This window comes from Gopherus flavomarginatus, chromosome 2, assembly GCF_025201925.1.
Source record: "Gopherus flavomarginatus isolate rGopFla2 chromosome 2, rGopFla2.mat.asm, whole genome shotgun sequence".
NCBI classification, from domain to species: domain Eukaryota; kingdom Metazoa; phylum Chordata; order Testudines; family Testudinidae; genus Gopherus; species Gopherus flavomarginatus.
Window position 1 is genome coordinate 58,248,543 of NC_066618.1, and position 25,547 is coordinate 58,274,089.

A 25,547-nucleotide genomic window follows, 5' to 3' on the forward strand; every position below is an offset into this window, starting at 1 on the left:
CCAGCGCTCTAAAAAACCCACCTCCATGAGCCGCGTGTGCTCCCGGTGCTGGTGCACTGTTTACACTGGCACGTTACAGTGCTGAAACTTGCAGCGCTCGGTGTGTGTTTTTTCACAGCCCTGAGCAAGAAAGTTGCTGCACTGTAAAGTGCCAGTGTAGACAAGCCCTGAGATTAGCTATTTCAGCTGCTCCCACTTCCTCCCACATAAACCCCTCCAGATCTGCCTTCAATTCATGGGCCACTGTGGAGGCTCAGGGGGCCACTCTACTGCTAGACCTTTGCCTATTTCTTCAGGTGTGCTGGAACCATTTTTATCGTAGGGCCGCTGAGAGTCACTGAATGAAACAGGAAACCCTGTATTTACAAGGGAAACCACTTCAAGTCAGGCCGGGGGCGCGGCACAGCCCTAGTTCCAGCACCAACGGATTTCTTTTAGCTAAGCGTCCAGTTTTAATACATGACTTAGTCCCCAGCGCTGTCACAAACCCCCATCATGCCCCCCCAACACTGTCACTATGCCCAAACCTACACTGCCCTGATCACTGTCCCTCTCACACCGCCCCCGCGCGTTCCCGGCCAGTGAGATTCCTAACTGGGCGCGCCCCCAAGTTCGCTGCCGGCCCCCTCCCAATTCCCGGCTCCCCGGTCCTTGGCCCTCACCCCCCCTCCTCTTTGCTCTTTCCCTGCCCCCAGGAGCCCCGGTTGCTTAGGAACAGGAAGCCAAAATGGCGGCTAGTCGCAGCGGCAGCAGCTGCCGGGTGAGTCCCTCCGCCTCCCTGCCCGGGGCGGCCGCCCCACGCTCTTGACTCCAGCCCAGCCGCCAGCCTCCCGACCCTGAGTGGGGAGCGGGCGCCGAGCCGCTAACCTCCCCCCACCAATCCTGCGCAACCTCGCTTGGTATATCCCGGCCCCTAGCGCCCCCACCCCCCCGCCGCCTCTGTATAATCTCCCAGCAAGACCCCTTGCCGCACACTGTCGGTGTAATGGGAGAGGCTGACGCTGACCACTGCCTCTGCCCTTTGGGTGAGACACTGACTCATCAGCTCCCTGAAGGAGAGAGGCAGGAACCCCACACCCACTGCATGGGGGTAAAACTGGGATCCCACAGCAGCCCCCAAGAGCGGTGAGACCATGACCCCCACAGAACCCCCCCATGCCCTCTCTGTTGGGGTGACACAGTGACCCCTATGCATCCCATACCAGTGGGGGTGAGTCAGTGCTCCCCACAGCAATCCCATGCATCCCATCCCCATGGGGGTGAGAGAGTGCCCCCCACAGCAACCCCATGCATCCCATCCCCATGGGTCAGATAGCAACTCCCATAGTAAGGAGATAGCTCAGTGGTTTGAGCTTTGGCCTACTAAACCCAGGGTTGTGAGTTCAATACTTAAAGGGCCATTTGGGGCAAAAAATCTGCCTGGGGATTGGTCCTGCTTTGAGCAGGGGGTTGGACTAGATGACCTCTTTAGGTCCCTTCCAACTGTGATATTCTATGAGTCTAGCCCCCCATGGGGGGTGAGACTAACCTTCACAGTAACCCTCATGCCCTCTCTATTGGGATTAGACAGTGACTCCCCCCTGCACCCTTCCAAGGTAGTGACTCGCACACAGCAAGCTCCCCTTCTTCCCATTGGGGTGAGAGGCAGTGATCTATACAGCAAAATCACTTTCCATCCCTATTGTGGTGAGAGAAAAATATACAGAAAATCAGCAAACCTTACTGTGCCAGCTGAGTAAGACTGCCTACTCTTCCCTTATGCCATTTTATCTCTAAAGGGAAAGAGTCTTTGATATATGCAGCAACTTCCCCTTCATCATGTCCTTACAAGAAAAACCGGTAAAATAAACAGCAGCATGTCACCTCTCCATTTCATCCTCAAGAGGTTAGAAAGAAACTGACACAGTATGATGAGATGTCATGGATTATCCCAATTTTAAAGTCCCAGATTCAATCCCACTAGTATTAGCCAGGCAACTGGATGATCAGATAAATGCCCTATCCATCTCTGTATGCTCTAATTCCTCTGTTTGCCTCTTCCTTCTAAAATTGTGCTAGATATGGATGCTCACTATGAGTTATCCTATAAACCACTTTTTGGTAGTGAGGGAGAGTCCATGAGGAAATATCTGGTATGGAGAAGCTTCAAATCTGGGCCCTGTGCAAGCACAGCTGGAACCTGCCTCAGGAGAATGGGCAGGAAGTTTTAGCAGCAGTAGGACCAGGATCTAGATTCATCAGGTTCTTTTGGAACACAGGGAGGGCTGGTTGAGAAAGGGGAGGCAGCAGGGAGGATTACATGCCTGAAGGATAAGGAGGGAATGTGGAAGGAGGCTGAAATATTGGGATTTAAGGAAAAGAAATAAACTTTCTTTAACCTTCTCCCAGATCTCAAAACCGTGCTGTGCATGTTTCTCTTACAAACAGTTGTGCTGTGCAGCTGTAATTACTCTACAAACTGCAAAATCCTCTATCCTCGGAGAAGCAAGGTTGTAACATATATCAATGTTCCTAAGCAATTTTGTATTTCTAAAGTAAAGTCAACATCTATGTTTACTATATACTATAGATAGATTTTAATTTTTTAGATGTTTTGGACCACACTAATCTCAGATATAATTTACTATATACTATAAATAGATTTTTTAGAGGTTTTGCACCAAACTAGTCTCAGACACATTGCATACATTGAAGTATATAGTAAAAACCTTCTAATTCTCCCGTAGTAAGCCTACTAATTCTGGCAGAAAATCTGCTATGTTTGAGCAAAGTTTTAATAGCTGAGAGCCATAATGATGCTTCATGTTGCTAAGACTTCATTGCTCTTGTAAAATATACCATGGTAACTTACTGGTATAGTATACCATGAAAAATCACAATTAAAACTACATTTGTCAAAATAAATGGATAAGTTACATGTTGTGATTAAGTAGTTGTGTTTTTTTAAATCCTGTTTAATCACTTAGGTTCCAATCCTGCACAATTTATCTATGTATATTTATGCTTATTGTGTACAGTTAAGCTGTATATGTGTTTGCAGGTTCTGCACTTTATTAATATTCAAGATTTGATCATCTACAAGGGTCTGCTGGTCATTAGCAAGAATTAGTCTGCTGGTTTTATTCTATCCCAGTCCTGCCCTTGAGAATGCACTACTTGTGCAGTGGTGTTTTTTCCCAGATATGTAGCAATGTATCTATTTAAAGAAACAAATATGATAAGGATAAGAAAAACTGGAGTAAGAGTACCATAAATGTAGATATTCTCTTCTGATCAGTTTAAAACAGAAGCTTCCAGTTTCACCTGTCTTTACTTTAGACCTTATTGTTATTGCTTGCAAGATCTTTACTTGCTGGGATGAAGTCTGACAAATTAATTTTGTTCTCAGGCAATAGAAAATCAGCTAAAGATATGTGGCTTTAAGAGGGACATGGATGTCTCAGTGTTGTACCTTGCTGGACAGTAAGTACTATTTATATTACTAATACAAAGTTATTTATATATGAAGCACACAATAAATCATACTTACACAACAGATGGTGGACCAGGTATAAAAATAGAGAGAAATAGTGAAATTTTGCTGACATATATAGGCCAACTAAATTCACAGTTAAGTAGTTCACTTCCTCAGCCGTCGATGTAGATCCAGCTCTAGCAGTGCCTGAAGGTACATGAGTTCATAGAGCTCTGCATGACCTTCCAGCACAAGAAGGAGAGAAATCAGGTACATAAGAACATAATAACGGCCGTACCAGGTCAGACCAAAGGTCCATCTACCCCAGTATCCTGTCTACCGACAGTAGCCAATGCCAGGTGCCTCAGAGGGAGTGAACCTAACAGGCAATGATCAAGTGATCTCTCTCCTGCCATCCATCTCCATTCTCTGACAAACAGAGGCTAGGGACACCATTCCTTACCCATCCTGGCTAATAGCCATTTATGGACTTAGCCACCATGAATTTATCCAGTTCTCGATGGGCTGCTCTTCACTTTTCTGACTAGCTTGTAAAGTTGGGTGGGAGAAGCAGCAAGAAGGCAAGCACAAGTTGAGAGTACAGGAGCATCATTGGCTAAGAACCTGCATATCTGTCTTTATGTTGTCCATCCCTCACTTCCTGCAATGGCCTTGGAGTTCCCAGGCATGAGAGCAATTCACTGCTATCTAGAGAAGTAGTAGGATAGCTATAGTGGCTTCTTTTACCACCTACTGTCAATTGTAGGAAGTAGCCAGAAATATTTGGGAAATGGGAAGGAAAGGGAGAGAGCCCATAGCAGATGGGAGGGGTCAAAGACACCAGGAACCTGATGTGGAGAAGAATGACAGATTATTAGGTGACATGTTAGGATGAACATTTTGATACGGTGCCATAATGTATAGAGTGCAGAAAAGAGGACACCTGAAAGTTGTTTAGAGGCTCACTTTGAATTTCCAGTTAAGGACTCATCCAGAAATTGTTGTACTCCTGGCTACAACCTCACAATTGCACTGTGCATATCATGTTTACACAGCTACGTTAGCGTAATAATATAGGGCCATTTTTTAAAAGGTATTTAAGTGTCTAAAGTTATGGATATGTACCTACTGGGATTTACATTGATTGCCCAGATTGATTTCAATGGGAGTTAGGCATGAGGGGCCAGACTTAGGCCCAGATCCTCAAAGGTATTTAGGCCCCTAACTCTCATTTATTTCAATGGAAGTCAGGAGCCTAAATACCTTTGAGGATCTTGGTCTAGGTGCTTTTGAAAATGCTACTCAGTGCTTATCTGTAACTTGGGTACCTAAATACTTCTAAAAATCTGCCTTATCCCCTGAATTGCACCTAAAAGACTCATTCCCCGAATTGCATTTAAAAGGCTGTGCTGCTGTTTGAAAATAAAATGTATTGTACATTGGTGCTGAAAAATTATTAAAATAAATGTTAGAGAGAACTTAACATATAGAAAGTATAAATCAATAAAGATATAAACCATTAGGAAAATAAAATTAGTTTAAGTATAAAATAATGAAAAAAAATTAGAAGTATCTATGATTGTAGAAAAAGATATGTGATATTATTTTATATTATTTGACTAATAGGTGATCATTTAATTAAAAATTATTATGTATACACATAAGGGGGCAGAGTTAAGTCTGCATGTAACCTTACCAATTGTGTTTCCTGATTTTGGAGTGATAAATGTGTAACTGTAGTGCTATTGCAACAGTTTTTGCTCAGGAATAAAAAGAACAGATCAGATGGCAGATATGGAAATGATCAGTATGCTCAGCAAGGGATCGTTTTCCCCATTCCAGTGTACGCAATCCTTGAATCTCAGCCAGTCTCAATATCAGATGATATCCCCATATTTTTGACTTGACATGATGTTCTGCTGGCTAAACTAAGAAGAAAAATTAATTATTAAAATCTGTCAAACTAGAGATGAAAATCATATTTTAAAACCAGTGCTATTAAAGGACATGAAAAAATGTACCTTTGAATACCGAAAGCTGGAAAGAAATGCTGGAGGCCAAAAAGGATGAGTTTGTAAAAGACATGCAAAGGCTGGAAGGCATATGTAAAAGGACAGGCTCTTTTAAAATGTGAAAGGAATTAATCTCTACTTGGGGCCATTTAAATGCCTTAGTACCAGAAAGAACAGAGCAAGAGTCAAGATCGTTAAAATGAGCATATTATTAGGGAGGGAAGAAAGTGAATTAAAATGTAATTTATAAAATTAAGAGTAGTGCAGGAAGTGCAAAGACAATTCCTCTGCTAAGAGACAGCAAAGAGAAACTTCAGCTTGATGGACTGTGAAATAATGCAGGATTTGATCAGTAAAACTATATAAAAGAATCATATAATAGCCCTGTAAAAGAGTAGTCTAAATATGAAGATCCTGATCCAATAAACACTTACATTTTTTATTTCACTACTTTGAATAATCTACTTACTGATTACTCACCTTAAAGCATGTGAGTAAGTGTTTTCAGGATCATGTCTATGGATTATTTTAAGGAAGGCTGATTTACCAAATTAACAAAGGACTATTAGTTTGTATTGGACTATCTAGGCTTCAAAAAATGGAAGCATAAGCACATAAACCAAGATTAAAGGTATGTCTATGCTGTGAGTGGGGGTATAATTCCCAGATCAAGGAGACATACCTGCTAGTTCTGATGGTGTGAGCAGCTAGCTGCCCCAAGTACATACTTATGGTCTCGGACAGATACATACTCAGAGTAGCTAACCTCTTGCATCATTGTGGCTACACTCCTACTTTTAGTGCACTATCTTGATTAGAGCTAGTGCAAGTATTTCTCCTTGAGCAGGGATTGAGCTGAGAATCACACCAGCTCGTAGTATAGATGTACCCTTAGTTGGTGGAGTATGCTTCAAGCAGATTATTTTTAAAAACTGGACTAAGCAGAGGTGCCTAGTCTCATCTTTCCTCTTCTCTTTTTCCTGGATATGGAGCAGTTTGCATGGAAGATTAGAGAAAAATCAGATACTAAGTTTTACAGTTCATTCATAAACAAATCAATTGGCACTTTAGACTGATGATATGATGTTAGTCATTTCTGATCTTATGCTTTCTTGCCAAACACAGGTCCTGATCCTGCAACTTGGTCAAGTCCATTTACAAAATCAATTTTAAGATAAATATCATAGAGGAAACAAAAATCCTTTATGGCAGTGGAAGATGAGGGAGAAGCAAGTATTACAAAAATTATTGGGCAGCTCAACTTGGGTTTTCTGGTGATGGAAGTTTATTGTCATTTATATTACCCTAGTGACCTAATTCCCCATTGTGCTAGTTGCTGTATAAATAGAAGAGAGACAGTTCCTGCCCCAAGGAGCTGACAGTCTATTTTAAAACAAGACACATCAAGTGAGTGTAATTAAAAAATAGGAGGGAATGCAGGAGAGAGGAGGACTGTAACAGTAATCATAGCTTCTTCTTTGAATGATGTCCTTGTGGGTGCTCTATTTGTAGGTGCGAGATTGTCCCCTGTGCCTGAGATCTGAGATCTCCATCAGCAGTGCCCGCTGGACTGCATATGTGCCCCTCCCACTTCTTGTGCTGTGAGCAGGATGCAGATATATCACTGTGTGGTCCAACCACCCCCAGTTCCTTCTCTACCAACTTTGGTCTGAGATGGAATCCACTGCAGAGCCTGCTTCTCCTATTACCTCACTAGACAGTCCCTTACCTGTTGGTGTAGTTAGTATTTTCTTCTTCACCTTTCTTCCTTCTATCTATAAACATTTTTTTTTGTTTTAACTTTATCTTTACAGTTATTTCATAGTTTAGGTTTCCGTTTTCCATGCTTTCCACCCTTCCTGACCAGAAAGCCTTTTTCCTCTATCCTTATGCCCAGATCCCCTGGGTTTAAGAGGTGCATTTCTTGTGGCTCCACCTTCCCGGTAACAGGTGACCACCCACCATGTATTCACTGCCTTTCTCTGAAACCCAGAGCCAGAAAAGACCAGGACATTAGATTAAAACTTCTCCTCATGGAGAAATTGCTGCAACTGACATTGAACCTGGGCCTAGACTCTTCCCCGGAGTGGCCTACATACTCTGTGAGGTCATTTCTAATCCTTACTCCTCACATCCCTTGAGGAGAAAATCATCTCTTTCTTGCTTGGATGAAAAGAAATGGGCTACCTCCTCACACTTTGAGGCACACCCTCTAGAATACCATCCCTGGCAAGATCTGTTGCCTCAATCTCATCTGATGGGGCACAGCTCCAGGGCCTGTTCAAGTGCCTCTGGTGTCAATATGAAGAAATAGTCTAAAGACCCTAACTGGGCAGACCTACAGGCCTTGGCTCCGTTTCCCGACTCTGGGGAACAAGACAGGCCAACTTCAGGAGCTAGGCACCTATAAACTGCTATCACCTATGCCCTTTCTGATACCGACAAAGCCATTGGCTCCGAGTAAGCCCTTAGCTCTATTGAAATCATTGGCACTGGTCACGTCATCAGAACTGGCCAAGTCATTGGGACCAACCAAGTCTCTGGCACTATCTACAGACACTTTGGGAGAATACACTCTTTTTTTGACACCGAATTGTACACTGGCACCGACGATGTTTTTTCCCCCTCCACAAAACTTTAGATACCCTAAAGACCTGCTGGTCTCTAACATCTCTGAGTCTCCACTCCTTCGACTTGTCCTCCCCCACACTTCCACCCTTCTCTCCAGACTCATGACATTCCTCCCTTTTTCAGTTGAGGATGGCACCTCTCTTCCCCAGTGATGAGAAGGAGGAAGAGGAGAGCTCCATTGCTCCCTCATCTACTAGGCAGATCAGACCTGCTCATCCTCACTATCCACAGTCTACATCTGGTCCACAATCTTGGCATGAACCACTTGAGATGCAACCACATGTTACACTCCCTCCACATTGGCATATTGGGACCCTTGGGCCATGTACAGAGCACAGTTCAGAACTCCCTGAGACCTACACCTCTCCCTTCTCCATTGGTCTCTCGCCCTCCACTGGTTGAACCCCTGCGGATACCAAGTAAAGGGGAAGATCAGGAAGAGGAACAGGAGGAGGAGGCTCCACCAACGTTACATTTTTCCTCTTCCACCCCCAATATCTGCTGATGACTTCAGACATTTTCAAGACTTATTCCACAGGATTGCAAACTCACTGCAGATTCCTTTGGAGGAAGTCAAGGACCAGCATCATAAACTGCTTGATATTCTCCACACATCTTGGTGTTCCAAAGAGGATGGAACTGAGCTGTTCTCAATGGTGGCAGATGACAGAACAAGGAGCAATGATCTCAAGTTGCAGTAGGAGAAGTCTAGGTTGGATATTAAGAAGCACTATTTCACTAGGAGGGTGGTGAAGCACTGGAATGGGTTACCTAGGGAGGTGGTGGAATCTCCATCCTTAGAGGTTTTTCAGGCCTGGTTTGACAAAGCCGTAGCTGGAATGATTTAGTTGGTGTTGGTCCTGCTTTGAGCAGGGGGTTGGCACTACCGATCAATAAGGTTCTTCTTGACCCCGCAAAGGTGCTCTGGCAGACCTCTCTATCCATCCCTCTGACCTGAAAATGCACCAGAAAAAAATATGTTCTGGTGAAGGATGCACGATTTCTATTCTCGAGCCCCATCCCAAATTCCTAGGTGGTCAATACAGTGCAAGAGAAAAGCCATCAATGCCAATCCCATTCTAGCTATCCAGACAGAAGTGGAAACACTCAGACGTATTTGGACACAAAGAGTATTCATCAGCCATGCTCCAATTTAGAATCTCAAACTATGAAGCCCTCATGGCTAAGTATAATTACACAAACTACTCCAGATTGGAGGAACTCTGCCATGGTCCAGATCTAATGCATCTGAGGGAATTGGCCAATGTGATTGCAGAGTCATTGGCCATTATCTTTGAAAACTCTGGAGTATTGTGTCCAGTTTTGGGCCCCCCACTACAGAAAGGATGGGGACAAATTGGAGAGTTCAGTGGAGGGCAGCAAAAATGATCAGGGGGCTGGGGTACATGACTTACAAGGAGATGCTGAGGGAACTGACCTTGTTTAATCTGCAGAAGAGAAAAGTGAGGTGAGATTTTATAGTAGCCTTCAACTACCTTAAGGAGGTGTTCCAAAGAGGATGGAACTGGGCTGTTCTCAGTGATGGTAGATGACAGAACAAGGAGCAATGGTCTCAAGTTGCAGTAGGGGAAGTCTAGGTTGGATTTTAGGAAACACTATTTCACTAGGAGAGTGGTGAAGCACTGGAATGGGTTAGCTAGGGAGTGGTGGAATCTCCATCCTTAGAGGTTTTTCAGGCCCAGCTTGACAAAGCCCTAGCTGGAATGATTTAGTTGGCATTGGTCCTGCTTTTAGCAGGCGGTTGGATTAGATGACCTCCTGAGGTCTCTTCCAACCCTAATCTTCTATGATTCTATGATCTACTGGGGACCAAGAAAGGGCAATTCCAGTCCCTAATGTTGGAAGGACACCTCCTAACCTGTACAACCCTACAAGCCTTGTTAGAATATGCAGACACCACTGCCTAATCCTTCATGACTGCTGTGTTCATGAGGTGTGCATCATGACTCCACCTCTCAGGTTTTCCTAAGGTGGTATAAACCACAGTAGAAGACTTACTTTTTGAGCGCCAGAAGCTATTCTCACAGTGCATGGATGATTGTCTGCACTCCCTTAAAGACTCCCAAGCTACACTCTGCTCTCTCAGAATTTACATGCCAGCACCAAAGAGACGCTCCCAATCACAGGAGTACAATCCTCAACAGCATTATAACACTCAGCACCAAAGACAAAAGGCCTCCTATGAAACATAGACAGCCCATTCCTCAAGGGGCTACCTCTCAGGCACTCCTCACTGAAACAACAATTTTGAAGGTGTGGTGGAAGACCCAAGAAGCCTCCCCCTCTTCCAGTCATTCCCACCATCTTTGACATTCCACCAGGTTGGTGACTGACTAGCTCAATTTTTCTCATCTTGGAGACTCATCACTTTGGATAAGTAGGTTCTGGAGATAATCAAGGAAGGATACTCCATCTCCTTCTTAACTATCCTGCCCCACTACCTCCTCTCCCCATCCCTTTTCAGGGACTTCTCTCACAATTCTATTCTACGGGGAGAAATAAATAATCTTCTGCAATGGAGAGCCATGGAACCAGTCCCTTCCCAGCACGTGGGACAGGGTTTCTGCTCCCACTGTTTCCTGATCTGGAAGAAATCTGGTGGCTGGCAACCCAGCCTGGACCTCCGCAATCTAAACAATTTAGTCAAACTGCATGCTTCAAGATGGCTACCCTCTCAACTATTATTGCAGTACTGGAACAGGGGCACTGGGTCTCAGCCCTCAACCTCCAACACACATGCTTTCATATTACAATACACCCAGCCCAAAGGCGATTTCTCTGATTTGTTGTGGGCAATAACCACTACCAGTACAAGGTACTGCCTTTCGTACTGTCCATGGCACCGTGGGTGTTCTCCAAGATTCTTGCAGTAGTCAGTGTCTACCTAAAGAAACAAGGAGCTGTCATCTTTCCATACTTGGATGACTGTCTTCTCAATGCCGCATCTGAAACCACACTCTGTGAGCCGTTCACATAACAATGGACCTGTTCATGATGCTGAGTTTCCTTGAAAAGTCCACTTTAATGCAATACAACAACTGGAATTAATCGGGACACAGTTGGATGCCATACAAGCCAGAGCCTTCCTACCACCTCACTGATTCTCATATATGGTATCCAATTCACAGATTTGCCCCCAGATCTCTGCCAGAACATGCCTCCAACTTCTAGGCCACATGGCATCAGCCACTTTCGTGGTCAGTCACGCAAGACTACCCATGCAATGTCTTCAGGCATGGCTGCGTACACTATATCTCCTCCCCCCCCCGCAGTCTCCACAAACTTTTATCCATGCTGATGAGAGTCAAGGACTCACTACTTTGGTGGACACAGCCTAACAATGCCTATGTTGGAGTTCCTTTCCTCCAACCACCACTGACCACGATCCTAACAATTGATGCCTCCCTAATCAGTTGGGGAGTGCATCTCCATGATCACACAGTGCAGGGAAGATGGTAGTTAACCGAACCCACCTGAGACATTAATCTCCTAGAACTACAGCAGTCTGCAATGCCTGCTGACATTTCCTCCCTCCACTCAGACCATCAGAGTCATGATGGACAATCTCACCTGCATGTGTTACATCAATAGGTAGGGTGGAGTGAGGTTACACTCTTTATTGTCAGAGTCACTCAAATTGTGGAACTGGTGTATCCAACACAACATGATCATTTCAGTGGCTTACCTTCTGGGACACTGGAACACTGTGAACGTATTGAGCAGGAGGTTCTCCCACGATCAGGAGTGGGAACTGGATATGTGAGCACTTCAGCGCATCTTCAAGTGATGAGGATTGCCACCATAGATCTTTTTGCCATATAGCACAACACCTGCTACCCTCAATTCTGTTCCAGAGTGGGACTGGGACATGGATCTCTTGGAGATGCATTCCTCAGAACATAAGATGCCATTCCTTTATGCCTTCCTTCCCTAGCCCCTCCTATTCCAAATACTTAGCAAGATACAGGAGGATCAATGTCATGTCATACTAATAGCTCCAACATGGCCACAAGTTACCTACTCCACTTGACGGTATGCTAACCAATCTCTCTCCATCTAATGCCGTGGCTCCTTTCACAGGACATAGGATGCATCCTCCATCCCAATCCACAGATGCTGCACCTCAAAACCTGGCTCCTCTATGGTTCTGGGATTTAGAAATGACCTGTTTGGGTGCAGTCAAACAGATATTTTTGAATAGCAGGTGTGACACAACTAGACTCACTTAGGTTCACAAATGGACTAGATTTCAATGCTGGTGTGTCTCCCACCAAGTTGACGTAGCACACGCTTATCCTGGACTACATGCTACACCTTAAAGAATCGAGATTATCCACCAGCTCCATTTGTTACCCAGGGTTCTTTCAACTCAGAGCTCTTGGTAACTTTTACTCTATGCAAGGAGATGTCAGGAAATAAATCGGGGAGACATGGCCGTCTGACCGATAGATGGCTGGCACAAACAGAACAACACAAGAGTGCTTTCACTTAAAGCTAAACTTTACTAGTCTCAAGCACTTACACGCATCCGCAATGAGATTAGTAAAACACCCCCAACCCTTGATAACTACCAAAGCTGAGTGTGGCTTTCGATTGACACAGCAGCAGCCCATCTGCCGCTGAGGAACAGAAGATGCATCCAGAGGGAGAGACCAGTCCCGAAAAGTCCCCAAATGAGTTCCCTTATTTATACATTAGTAATAGAATGACATGTCCCTTAAAGAAAGCTTGTTAAGTAAGCATTTCAATAATCAAGCAAGAGGTTCCTTCTACTTATTGATTAACCAGGTGTGGGTTTTTCCTGAACTTGCAGCCTTGAGACCTCAATAGACATTCCAGGTGCATAGCCTACTCTTTTAAAATGCATGTATCAGCAACTTCAACACAATTCTTATCAGGAAGGATGTGGGGTCAAGCTGCCCTTCTGTGGCACCACAAAACCCCCTCCCCTCCTGCCTTGGTCAAGCTGAGTTTGCTGAATGGCCAATTTACAGCTTACTAACTAGGTTGCTTTTTAACAATAAGCCATGTGGTTTTAGGCACTTTACTGGTTTGCCAAAGTCTCCCCATATGCATTTGAGTACACTTGGCAGCAGTCACTACTTTTCACTGCCCCATAGATGGTCATTCTGTTTTTACACATCCACTTAGGAAACGTTTTCTGAAGGGTCTCCACAATCTTTATCCATACATAAGAGACCCAAACCCTGCCTGGGACCTCGTCCTGATCCTATGTTCTCTGACTAGACCCCTGTTTGAATCAATGAAAACCTGTTCTTATGTGCATCTGTCAATGAAAATGGCCTGCCTTGTTGCCATCATTTCTGCCCGATGAGTTGGTGAAATCATGGCCCTTATGGCATATCCACCATACAGACTGTTCTATGAGGACAAAGTTACACTACGCCCACATCCAAGATTTCTACCTAAGGTTCCATCGTCTTTCCCTCTCAACTAACCAATACGCCTTCCTTGTTTCTTCCCAAAGCCTCACAGTAATCAACAAGAGACAGCTCTACACACTCTATATGTGAGACTAACATTATCTTTTTACTTGGACAGGACTAAACCTTTCAGAAAACCACCACGATTATTCATCTCCATCATCGAAAGATCCAGAGACACAGCCATACCTAAACAATGCCTTTCAAGGTGGATCTCGCAGTCTATACATTTATCTTACAAACTCCACAATAGACAGCCTCCTACCACAATCAAAACACATTCCACATGTTCATTATCCACCTTGATAACTTTTCTCAACAATGCCCCTATTGCTGAAATTTGCAAAGTGGCTACATGGACATCAACAGACACTTCTGCATTACTATGTTATTACACACGATGCTTCAGCAGACACTCTCCTGGACCTAGGACATGCTGTCCTATCATCAATAGTAAATGTCACTCCAAAGACCCAGCCTTCCAATTAGGGGCACTACTTTCTAGTCGCTTACAAATGGTGCACTCATAGGGACATCACTTGAAGAAGAAGAGAAGATTATTCACCCTGTGCAGTAACTGAGGTTCTTCAAGATGTGTGTCCGTATTAGTGCTCCACTTCCCACCTTCTCCCCCTCAGCTTTGCAGTCAAAAACATATGCTCTGTGGCAGGGAAGAAACAGGGGGTGGTCGGATTGCACAGTGGTATATATCTGCCCCTCTCACAGTGTGATGGTGGGGGTGCGCATGTGCGGTCCGACAGGCAGTGCTGATGAAGATCTCCAATCCGAGGTGCAGGGGGCACTGCTGCACCTACAAGTGGAGCACCCATAGGGACACACATCTCGAAGAACTTCATTTACTGCACAGAGTGAGTAACCTCGTGTGTTTACATAGCCCAAGTAATTACATGACATATATTGAGTACAACAGCAATTCTTAATGAGAATTTGAGTTAGAGAAGTAATGTTTAACCCTAGAAATATCAGGTCTGCTCAGAAATATGTCCATCCATTTGTTGGGTTTCAGTTTTCCATCTTTTTCTCTTTAGAGCCATGTCTGGTAGCTCCAGGCCACATCTTCAGTAACAATTTTCCCATTGGCTTGGTGGCCTCCCAAATGTAAGAATTCTTCTCATGTGTTATAAGCAGTATTTCTTTGAAATGCAAAGCAGTTGGGACTACTGCTGTAATAATAATTTTTTTAAATAACTTTTTTCTTCAGAGAAATTGAATTCAATTTGGAGAAAATTAAGATTTTCTTTTCTTTACAAAAGAGTTTTCTTTACTACATCTACTACTTTGGTTGCTTGCATTCCCAAGCACTGATCATAACTACACTACGCAGTCATATTATCCTGTATGTCTTTCTCTATTAAAGGCTATGTTAAATTGTTGCTTTATAATGTTTGTATAGTATAATTTGACTGAAGATTAAATTATATTTACAGAATAATTATGTAATACTGAAGTTGGACAACTTTTTTTTTCTTTTCAGGGGACTAAAAGAAGTCCCTAGTCTGTCACGATTTCAGATCTTAAGGTATTTGTGGCTTAACAACAATAAGGTAATAAGACATTTTATTAAAATATGAATACTGACACCTAAAATAATTTTTTATTACTACCTAATACTTTTGCTACTACAAAACATTTAAAAATTACAAAGTTGGTAGATATAGTTGTTTTTTTAAAAGATTATTTCTCATTTCTTTACAAAAATAGGAATCAATTAATTTAAATGTGATATTTTTAAGAAACCATTTGATATACATATTAGAGTATAAGCTCACATTTTTCCCTTTAAAATAATAATGAATTATGTTCATATTTAGTTCATCGAAAGAGTTAAGTATCTCTACCAGAGTTATAAAAATAGAGAGATTTTAGAAAGATCTGATCTATTTTCCAAATCAAAGACCTTCCAGAATTAAGGTACTGAAAAATGTGTTTGCTAATATACCTACAATTGTCAGTTTCTGACCTTACCAGAAGGCAGTAAATTGTTTTGCTGCTCCTAGAGCACCCTCAGGGGAAATTTTATTATGACTCTGAGGCACAGTTTCACTGTCAATCTCCCTGCTGTTTCAGGGGGGGCGTAAACTGTAACAGGTCTATTCCTGCCCCAGTATATGCTCTCCGACAAACCAGGTAACTATCCTGGTAGACATTTTGGGGACGGCAATAGAGTTAAGCTTCTGGCCACCCCACCCTCCTATCTATCTCTACAAAGGGGAGATATAGCAGCTCTTTGGAGCCTGCTTCCCCATGTGTGCAGAAAGTGGTGGTATAAGGAAATAAAGGGGTGCCTTGCGCCAGCGTGCTGGACAGGCCACAGTCTCTCCCTAAATCAGTTGCTTGTAAGAACAAAAGACTAGGCGCTAGACCCTCAGTTACTGTAAGTTTACCTGTGTTTCGTTTCCAGCTCATTGACTCACTGTGTGACCCTAAGTCAGTCACTTAAGGTGGCATCCATGAAGGGACTTAAGTTTTGTGACACTGAGTCTCATGGTACCTAACTTTTACGTGCCTAGAAAAATCACAGGAACAATGCTGTGATCCATAAAGCTGACTTAGGGATGTAGGAGACCAAGGGTGTAGTTAGCTGGGATATAGGAGATCAAGATTCAATTTTTCCCCTCCCCAGAGTGGGAGAAAGGGTTTGAACAGAGGTCCCCTGCCTCTCAGGAGAGTGCTCTAATCACTGTGCTATGGGACATTCTGATGTGGGGTTTCCTCAGTCTCTCCGATTGAAGCTGTTTTCCTCTGGATAAATAATTAAAGGGTGATTGGAGCAGTGGAACTGGAGCCTGGTTCTCCTATCTTGGTGCCCTAACCACTGGATTACAGAGTCATTCTTTCTCTCTCTGGCTCAGTGACAGTTCCACTGTGGATAAATACTTAAAAATGCATTGGACCATAGAGAGACCCATGTTCAAATCCTTTCTCCTCCTCTGACAGAGGCTGGGTGGAATTGAAGCTTTATCTCCCACATCCCAGGTGACTGTTCTAACTCACCCACTTGGCTAAAAGCTATAAGGTGGTTGTTACCATCACCACCACCACCACCACCGTGTCCTCCAACTGGATTTTGAATGAGACCGGCTCCTGTAGGTGTGCTCAGAGGCTACCTACCAGATCATGCCTCGCATGTGATTAAGTCTGTCTTTCCCTGAAGGCCTTTATTTCCCTGGTTTGTGAACTACACTGGGGCTTAGATGGAAGACAGGTGTCTGGATGCCTAGAGGGAGGAAGCAGTTAGTGTGCCCAGAGGCAGAAATTTCTGAAACTAGGGAACTTTTACCCTAAAAACTAGTGAGTTTAGGCACCTACAATGTACAGTGGGAGCTTTGTGGCTTGAAGTGGAGGCAAAACTGGGTTTTAGTCACCGAAACCCGAGCTGTAGGGTGAGGTGTAGAGGTGTAGAGTCTGAGATTTAGATGCTTAACTACTTTTGTGGTTATATGCCTTACACTCAGTGTCCTAGGGGTGGTATAATGAAGATTATACTATTTACTGTATCCCATATGGGCTTTGAGGCAATTTTGTAAAGTACTCAGGACCCTCGGATGGAAGGTCTGATATAAATGCAAAGTATAACACCCAAAACCAATATTTCAAAAATCAGCTAATTGGCAACAGAACTAGCTCATGCCCTTCTCTGCTCTTACCAAATGCAAATCTGCACATATATTCACTAATCTTTAAAAAAAATGAAAATAACTATCTGTTTGTACTGAAAAATTGATAATTCATAGTAGTTTAAAACATTTACAGCTTTTTTATAAGTTACTTTTCTGTAGTTCACATGATTTCTCAATGTGCTCAGTATTTGAGGATTCTGTGTGCAGCAGTACTTGCTAAGATAAGTATGCAGTTTTGTGAAGAACAGAAAACTTAGTATACATTCCACATAACTTAGGAGTGTGTGGATTTCTGCTGCCTCAAGCCAACATTAATCATAAACCATCTCATGTCAACTCTGTTGAAAGACTTGTAGTTATTCAGATGTTTAAAAACTTTTAATGATGGAGACATAAATGCTGAACTAGTTCATGGCATTGCTGGACATTTCTGAAGGACATGAAGTGTGAGAAGATAGGGCTTCTTGATGACCAAACAATATTTAACCTGCTGATCAACAAGACAAAAATCATATCCATTTATCCATATTCCCCATCTTCAAACCTAAACAGTAACAAAGACTAAATTAAAATCAACGAGGAGTACTTGTGGCACTTTAGAGACTAACAAATTTATTTGGGCATAAGCTTTCATGGGCTAAAACCCACTTCATCAGATGCATGGAGTGGAAAATACAGAGGCAGCTGTAAATACACAGCACATGAAAAGATGGGAGTTACCTTACCAAGTCGGGGGTCAGTGCTAACAAGCCAATTCAATTAAGGTGGAAGTGGGCTGTTCTCAACAGTTAACAAGAAGGGGTACTGCTGCCAACAGCAGCAAAGAAATAAGGGTGGCAATACCATACCATGCTACCCTTAGTTCTGCACTGCTGCTGGCGATGGTGTTGCCTTCAGAGCTGGGCAACCAGCTACAAGCCACCACTCTCCACTCTGCCTTCAGAGCAGCTGCCGGTCTCTGGCTGCCCAGCTCTGAAGGCAGTGCAGGAGTAAGGGTGGCACTACCGTGACACACCTACAATAGGCTTGTGACCCCCCCCTAGTTTGAGAAATGCTGTGGAGAAATCAAACATTTTTCATGAGTTGGTTACAGCATAAGTAGCAAATTTGGCATTTATACCTGCAAAAAATGTGTGATTTCTCTGTGATTTAAGTAGACCCTTACTTATATGGAAAAAATAAGAATTCTCATAGACTGAGATTTCATCAGAGGATAACACAGTTGACTCCCGAGGTTGCTATACTTACAGGTTTTGCTATAATTATAATCTGTGTGGGTTTGGAAGCCTAACTAAATTTTGAATGTTTTCAGGAAACCTAGAACAAATACATGCTCCCTCAAATCAGTTGGTGCTGATGTAATTTTTAATTTGGATGTTGAGTTTATTCTAAGGATATTACCTTTGAGAATATTCTTAAATCAACACAGATATGTTATGTATTCTGAGAGGAGATTCTTCTCACAATACGAATATTTCAACTGAACAAAACTTCCTGATAGCTAGGAAGGTTTAATTGAACACCAGTAATTTTCAGTGAAAATGTGTTCCAACATACAAAATCTAAATCATGGAATCAGAAGGTTCTATAAGGATTTTCTATGAGGTTATTCTATATGTATTTATTACACATAATGAATATTATTGGCAAGTTTTCAGCTCTCAAAGAAGTCCTAAAACAAGGGACCATGTTCACTGAAACAAGAACAAATACTTCTTTAAAAATATACAATATATTAATATATAGTTCTCCAAAATTAAAATTTGACTGACAGATACCTATTTCCCTGATTCTCATATTTCAGATCCAGAAGCTAACATTCTTGATCAATAATTATCGCTTGACAGAACTCTACCTCAACAATAATGAGCTCATAGATATAGCAGGTATTGTCTTACATTTTAAACTTTAGAGCAAAAATGTGAAGTTTTTTTCTGTGTATCAGCAAGCTAAGTGAGTTTGATTTAGGTGGTCTGTAGTCAGTGACTGACCGATAGTAGCTGAAAATAACATCCCCCAGTTTATAACAGCATACAGACGCCCCCCGACTTACGCAATCGTTCCGTTCCGGAAAGCCTTACCTAACTCAAATTTTGCATAAGTCGGAAACATATACCTGTACGTTAAGCAAAAATTTCCGCAACTTGAAAATCCTATCTCTGGCGTATGGAACTTTTTCCGTAAGTGCAAATTTGCATAAGTCGGGTCTTGGGTAACCTGGGGAGCGTCTGTATACAAAAATGATGTTTTAGGAACATGATTTATTACACTACGCTTGAGTTGTTATATAGTGATGTTTAGGGTCACATTCTACCATGATGTAAGTGGGTGCAGCTTCAGTCAGGGATAAATTTGCCCCTTACTCTGTAATTGTTGTTATTAATTGGCTATTTTAAAATGTTAACAGTAGTGTAGTGGGGTGTTGAGGGGTTTGGAGTGTGGGAGGGGGCTCTGGGCTGAGGAAGAGGTTTGGGTTGTGGGAGGGGGTGGGCTGGAAATAAGGGGTTCAGGGTGCAGGAGGAGGCTCCAGGCTGGGGCAGAGGGTTGGAGTGCAGGAGGGGAGTGCTCCAGCTTGGGATTTGGGCTCTGGGATGAGGCCTGGGATGAGAGTTTTGGGGTCCAAGAGGGGGTTCCAGGCTAGGGAAGGGGGTTGGAGTGTGAAAGGGGGTGCAGGCTCTGGGTGGCTCCCCAGAAGCGGCTGGCATGTCTGACTCCTAGGCAGAGTCATGGCCAGGTGGCTGTGGGCGCTGCCTCTGCCCACAGGTCCCATCTCCGTAGTTCCCATTGGCTGCGGTTCCCAGTCAATGGGAGCTGTGGAGCCGGTGCTCGGAAAGGGGGCAGCGTGAAGCGCCACTTAGCCGTGCCTCCGCCTAGGAGCCAAGGGACATGTCGCCGCTTCTGGGAGCCATGCAGAGCCAGGTAGGGAGACTTCCAGCCTTGCACCAACCACACTTTTAATGGCCTGGTCAGTGGTGTTGAGCGAAACCACCAGGGTCCCTTTTTGACTGGGCGTTCCAATAAAAAATTAGACATCTGGAAACCCCAGTGAGGGGAGTGACATAATCTGAGTAGGCAAGTGAGTGACTGGTGGTGACTTTTTTTTTTTAATGTAAGATTATTTGAGGTGGAGCTAATGTTCCTGAGGGAATGGAGTTTAAATTGGTTAATATGGGGCCTGTGAGGCAGAGGTGGTAATTGGGAAGGGTGAAACCGGTATGATAGGATGAGGATGATAGATGATCCAAGATTATTGTGGTTATCAGGGGAAGGAGGAGGCAGTAGAGGTTGGATGTAGATTTTTGGAGATGAGGTTAGGGAGAGAAGTAGGGGAGCAGAGATGGGAAAGAAAGAGATGAAGATGCAAATGCTGTGAATAGAAAAGAGGAAATAAGGGATGCAAAATTTCTGGGATGAGGTAGAGGAGGAGGAAAGACAAGGAGTAGAGTTGCTGAAACAGAGGATGAGTATAGTCAGCATGAGAACTGTTGTATGTAGTGGTAGGAGTGGATGGATAATTAGGATGGCAAACTAAATGTGTAGCATAGCAAAACAAATTAGCAAGTCAAGGTAGTCAACTATGGTGAGAATCATTTATTATAATACATTTTATTTCAGGTGCTCTGAAACATTTGCATGCATTGCAGATCTTGTTGCTTCACAACAACCAGCTGAAAAACCTTGACACAACAGTGAAGGAACTAAAGGGAATGATAAGTCTGCAGACCCTCAGTAATGTATCACTTTTTATTATGCATAGCTGCAAAAAGTAACATTGGAAATTAGGGAAAAACAGACATTTTTGTAAGTAGGAATGGAACTAAATCATTCAGATGTCCAAGTTATTTTCCTCCCTTTTCTCCAAAGTAAATGGATTCTCACATACAATAATAATTTTTTTTTAAATTAAGCATACCAATATCTGTTTAACTAGTGTAGGCATTTTGATTACTGTGTGGAGTAAGTGGTAAATGAAATAACTATAGTCGCTGAAATTTCAAATTAACATGAACAAGACAGTGCTGGCGCCACTAAGTTGTACTGTGTGAAGTAGCCTCCAGGGAAGTAGAATTATATGCTATTAACCTATTGAAAATGAAAGTATAAGCAATCTTTCTCCATCTTTCCTAAAGGAATGTGCTCATAGATCATACCAAGCTCTCAGAACTTTAAGAAACAGGAAACTAATTTCATGTCTTAGTAACCTAATTAATGGAGATGTATAATATCATCAGCCCCTAGTTTATGCATTCAAAAACCTGGATGTTTGATGGCAAGAAATAAAAAGATGACTTGAAAAGTACATTTTTAAATTGAACCTGAAACTGAGCCAAGAACTGAAAAACAAGTCAAGTGTTATAAAGACAACATACCAATCAAATTATTGTAAGTTATTCCATTATGTGTAAAATCTAAAAATAGACCTCTAAAAATGAAGTTGTTTGAAATGATTAGACAAAATTTGGACAGACATCCCATTTCTCAGTGGTCCTGTCAGGGCCGTCCTTAGGATTTATGGTGCCCTAGGCAGGATTATTAAACTGGTGCTCCTGTGCCTGACTTGATCTGAGCAACACAAACATAAGCTTACAGTATTGGAAAACTTGCCACATGCATGTTATTAAAACCAGTTTAACGTAGTGAAGCCACTGTAATGCTGATGGACTAGCACTGAAGAAGTAGCACTATAGAAAAAATTCTGATTTGACAGAATGATGCAAATAATATAATTTTTTTTAATTTGTCAACATATTATTGGAAATTTCTATGAAGAGATATTGAAACAAGGATTAGTTTTTAATTAAAAGCAATCTTTCTGGCTTTTTGGGCTGCAAAATCAGTAATAATGTCATCGTATGACAAAGACAAAGTGATGTCTTGTTCGACTGCAAGAATAGCAAGACCAGTCAAATGTTCCTGACTCATTGTAGAGCGGAGATAGTTTTTAATGAGCTTTAGTTTTGAGAAAGTCTGTTCTCCTGATGCTCCTGCAACACGAATTGTCAGTAGAATACGAGTGGCAATGTACACATTAGGATATATATATATATCAACAAGTTTGCTGGTATGAATAAACTGTACAATGTCCATCACTGATTTTGCATGTGGCAACACTGATGACAGTGTACTCAATTCTTCATACAGTTCAATTTAAATCAAAACTATCACCGTGCTTCAGGAGGCTCTCTAGGTTCTTGCACTTTGTCATTAGTTGTTCTTGTTTTCTTATTTCGTTGAATTTAGTCCCGCTCAGCCTGCTGCCAGCTGAGTGAATGGAGCCCCAGGCCGACAGTGGGTTGAGCGGCTCAGCCGGGGTCTCAGCCGCCGGCCTGCTTAGCCTGCTGCCAGCCTGGGGTTCCTTGGGGGTCCCCAGGCCAGCAGCGGCTGCTGAGGGGGGCCGGTGGCCGGGACCCCGGCTGGCAATGGGGCAGCAGCCGGAACCCCAGAGCATCAAAAATCAGCTGGCATGCCACCTTTGGCACGTGTGCCATAGGTTGCCAACCCCTGCTCTATACCAGTGGCTCCCAAACTGGGGTTCGCGAACCCCTGGAGGTTTGCAGAACGTTACAGGGGATTTGCCAGAAAAATTTCACTAATGGCGGCTAAAGGACCCCGGGCATTGGAGACAGAAGGTGGGACCCGGTTGCAGGGCAGACACCCCGAGCCCCAGGGAGAGCGGGGCTGGGCAGTTTGGGCTGGCAGCCCGAGTCCTGGCGGTCAGCAAGGGAGCCGGCATCTGAACTCCAGTGCTCTGTGCGGGGCTGGCAGCCCGAATAACAGGAAGAGTGGGGCTGGGCAGTTGGGGCTGGCAGACTGAGCCCTGCCCCCATCAGTGGGGGAACCGGCAGCCTGAGCCCCAGGAAGAGTGGGGCGGGCAGTTGGGGCATCCATCACACTGAGGAAATTTAAACTTAAATCCCTGAAAATATTCATTTTTAGGTTGGGGTTCATGACACTTCACAATTTAGTGAAAGGGGTTCGCGGGCTGTTAAAGTTTGGGAACCCCTGCTCTATACACTAGTAAGGAGATGAGCATCTTACAGTTGTTGGAGGGCTCTGTTTAGCAGTAATAGGGCTATAGGAAAATCAGTCAACATTTTTTGTTTTTCTGATGAAAACTGGCCCACTCCCTTCCCCATACCAAACTTGTCACAAATAATTGTCAACAACTTAATTTTCTGTTTTTTGGCTAAGATATTGATTTTTTTTAATTGAAATTGAATTCAGGATTGTTAGCAAGCATTTTTGGCAAACAAATTTGTTAAATGACAATCTAAATGGCAACACAGCACTGCTTTCATGCTTGGCTCACCCCCCAGCCTGCTGGTCCAACAGCTGAAGTAGAGGAGGAGATAGGTGGAAAACTGCAGGTCCTCAAAATTCACCTCTTAGCGTGCAGAGTGGCAGCAGCAGCAGTAAACCCTCAGGTCCGATCACATGCCAATAGGCACTTCCGCCAGCCCAACGGACCATGGTGAAGTTAGCATAGCATCTGATCTCGGGGGGATGCGCTCCCCAGCTAGGGTGACCAGATCTAGAAGTCCTGATTTTATAGGGCCAGTCCCGATATTTGGGGCTGTCTTATATAGGCACCAGAGCCTATATAAGAAAAAGACCCCAAAATTGGGACTGTCCCTATAAAAGTGGGACATCTGCTCACCCTACCCCAACCCCCTGTCCTGATTTTTTGCACATGCTGTCTGGCTATCCCCAGCCCAGACCTGTGCGACCATTCCAGTCCTGGCTGCCTGCCAAGGAAGTGAGTTACTTTCACTTTCCTTCTTCAGCAGGCAGCCAGGGAGGGGAGGGGGGAGAGAGGGGTGCTCCGTGGGAGGAGGGAGAAAGGTGGGGTGCTCCATGGGGCAGGGGGAGAAGGATGGATGTTATGGGGGACAACAAAGGATACTGCCAGAGCCGCCGAGCCTGCCTCACTTCAAACTGGGGGAAAGAGTCACACTCACAGGTGAGTTCCTTCCCCCCACCCCTTCCCAGAGACCCCAGCAGCAAATCCCCTTCCTCAGACTGTGCTGCATTCGGCTCTCTCTAGGACCCAGCAGCCCTGCTTTCACATGCTCCACTGCTTCCCATCTGTCTGGCAGAGCAGTGCCCCCAGACCTAGTGGTGCCCTAGGCAGCTGCCTATTCTGCCTATGGCTAAGGACGGCCCTGGGTCCTGTCACTCGGATTTAGTGTTACAGTGAAAGCAATTAACAGGAAGCTTCAATAAGCACAAACAGTTTGCTTTACAGTATTGTGAAACAAACAGTAATAGCAAGAATTCAAAGCAGTGTTCTAATGCTGAACTGGTGCATACATCAGTTATAATGACATGGTAATGTAGTTCCCATTGGTCCAACCACTAGCAAATAAAAATAAAAGATAGAACACTCCAGTTTTCTCTGATACAAAATTTTATTCTCATTTATGGATTCAGGAAAAAAGTCCATTTTATAGGGGAACATATTATTGCACTATGCAGTATATACTCACTGGACTGTATAACCCATACAAGAAATTGGCAATTCCTTTCAGTCAAGAATTTATATTAAGGTTATAATGAGGTCTTATATTACGAAGACTATTATTTTAATAAAGTACAGTATACTACCCTTCATTATCACATTAGAAGAAAATGACTGTCAAACAAATGAACAAGAGTACATTTTTAAGCAGTATCCTTACTTCATAAATAATATTGGTTTGCTTACTTGCTAATTTGCAGTGTTCAGAAATTTGAACTGAGCCTACCAGCCTTTAGTGTGAATTAGCCAGATTCTGTGGCTATCCTTTATCAAATATTATTCTTATTCCTAAAGATTACTTTAGGAATAAGAAGATACCTATTGTCGCTAGATGGTTCTATTTTATTGTTGGATAGTCCAATTAAAAATAAAATGTACTCAGCACCCTTCAGTGTAACATCTGGACATATAACATATAACATCAATTTAATATTAAGCATTCATGGGGGGATTATTATTTGAGCAGCCTAATAAACCGTTATTGTTTATAGCCACATCAGTTGCCAAAGTATCCTACTTCCCTCCTTTAGGGCTTTTAGACACTGCCCTACATTGGACATGGTATGCAGCAGCCCTGCTGCAGCAGGAGTTCATGAGAAAAACTGTACCTCCTGAAGTTCACAGGCTGGCTTTCTTGCTAATGCACCCTTTCAGAGGATGCAGCATGTGCAGTGGAGGGCCTGGTCATGGCCTCAGTTCATCCCCACCCATCTTTTTGGCATACAAACTCTTTGTGTTCCCTCCAGGGTTCTCCTGTGCCCGGGCAAGCCACAATCTGGCTTGGACTCAGTGAAAAAGACTGACTTAATAAATGCACCTTTCTCT

At 43.4% G+C, this 25,547-nt stretch overlaps 1 protein-coding gene across 2 annotated transcripts in view; it reads left to right on the top strand.

Annotated features, from left to right (window-relative positions):
• The first annotated feature begins 610 nt into the window (after positions 1-610).
• LRRC72 (leucine rich repeat containing 72) overlaps positions 611-25,547 on the top strand; it is a 39,284-nt gene continuing 14,347 nt past the window's right edge. Inside the window, exons 1-6 of one of the 2 annotated variants that reach the window (XM_050938762.1) lie at positions 611-760; positions 3,389-3,462; positions 13,681-13,770; positions 15,058-15,127; positions 19,008-19,089; positions 20,819-20,932. In XM_050938762.1, the coding sequence (XP_050794719.1) occupies positions 728-760; positions 3,389-3,462; positions 13,681-13,770; positions 15,058-15,127; positions 19,008-19,089; positions 20,819-20,932 (463 nt within the window). In that variant the 5' untranslated portion in view covers positions 611-727. The remainder of the gene's footprint in view (positions 761-3,388; positions 3,463-13,680; positions 13,771-15,057; positions 15,128-19,007; positions 19,090-20,818; positions 20,933-25,547) is intronic. The other variant, XM_050938761.1, reaches the window with a different exon arrangement.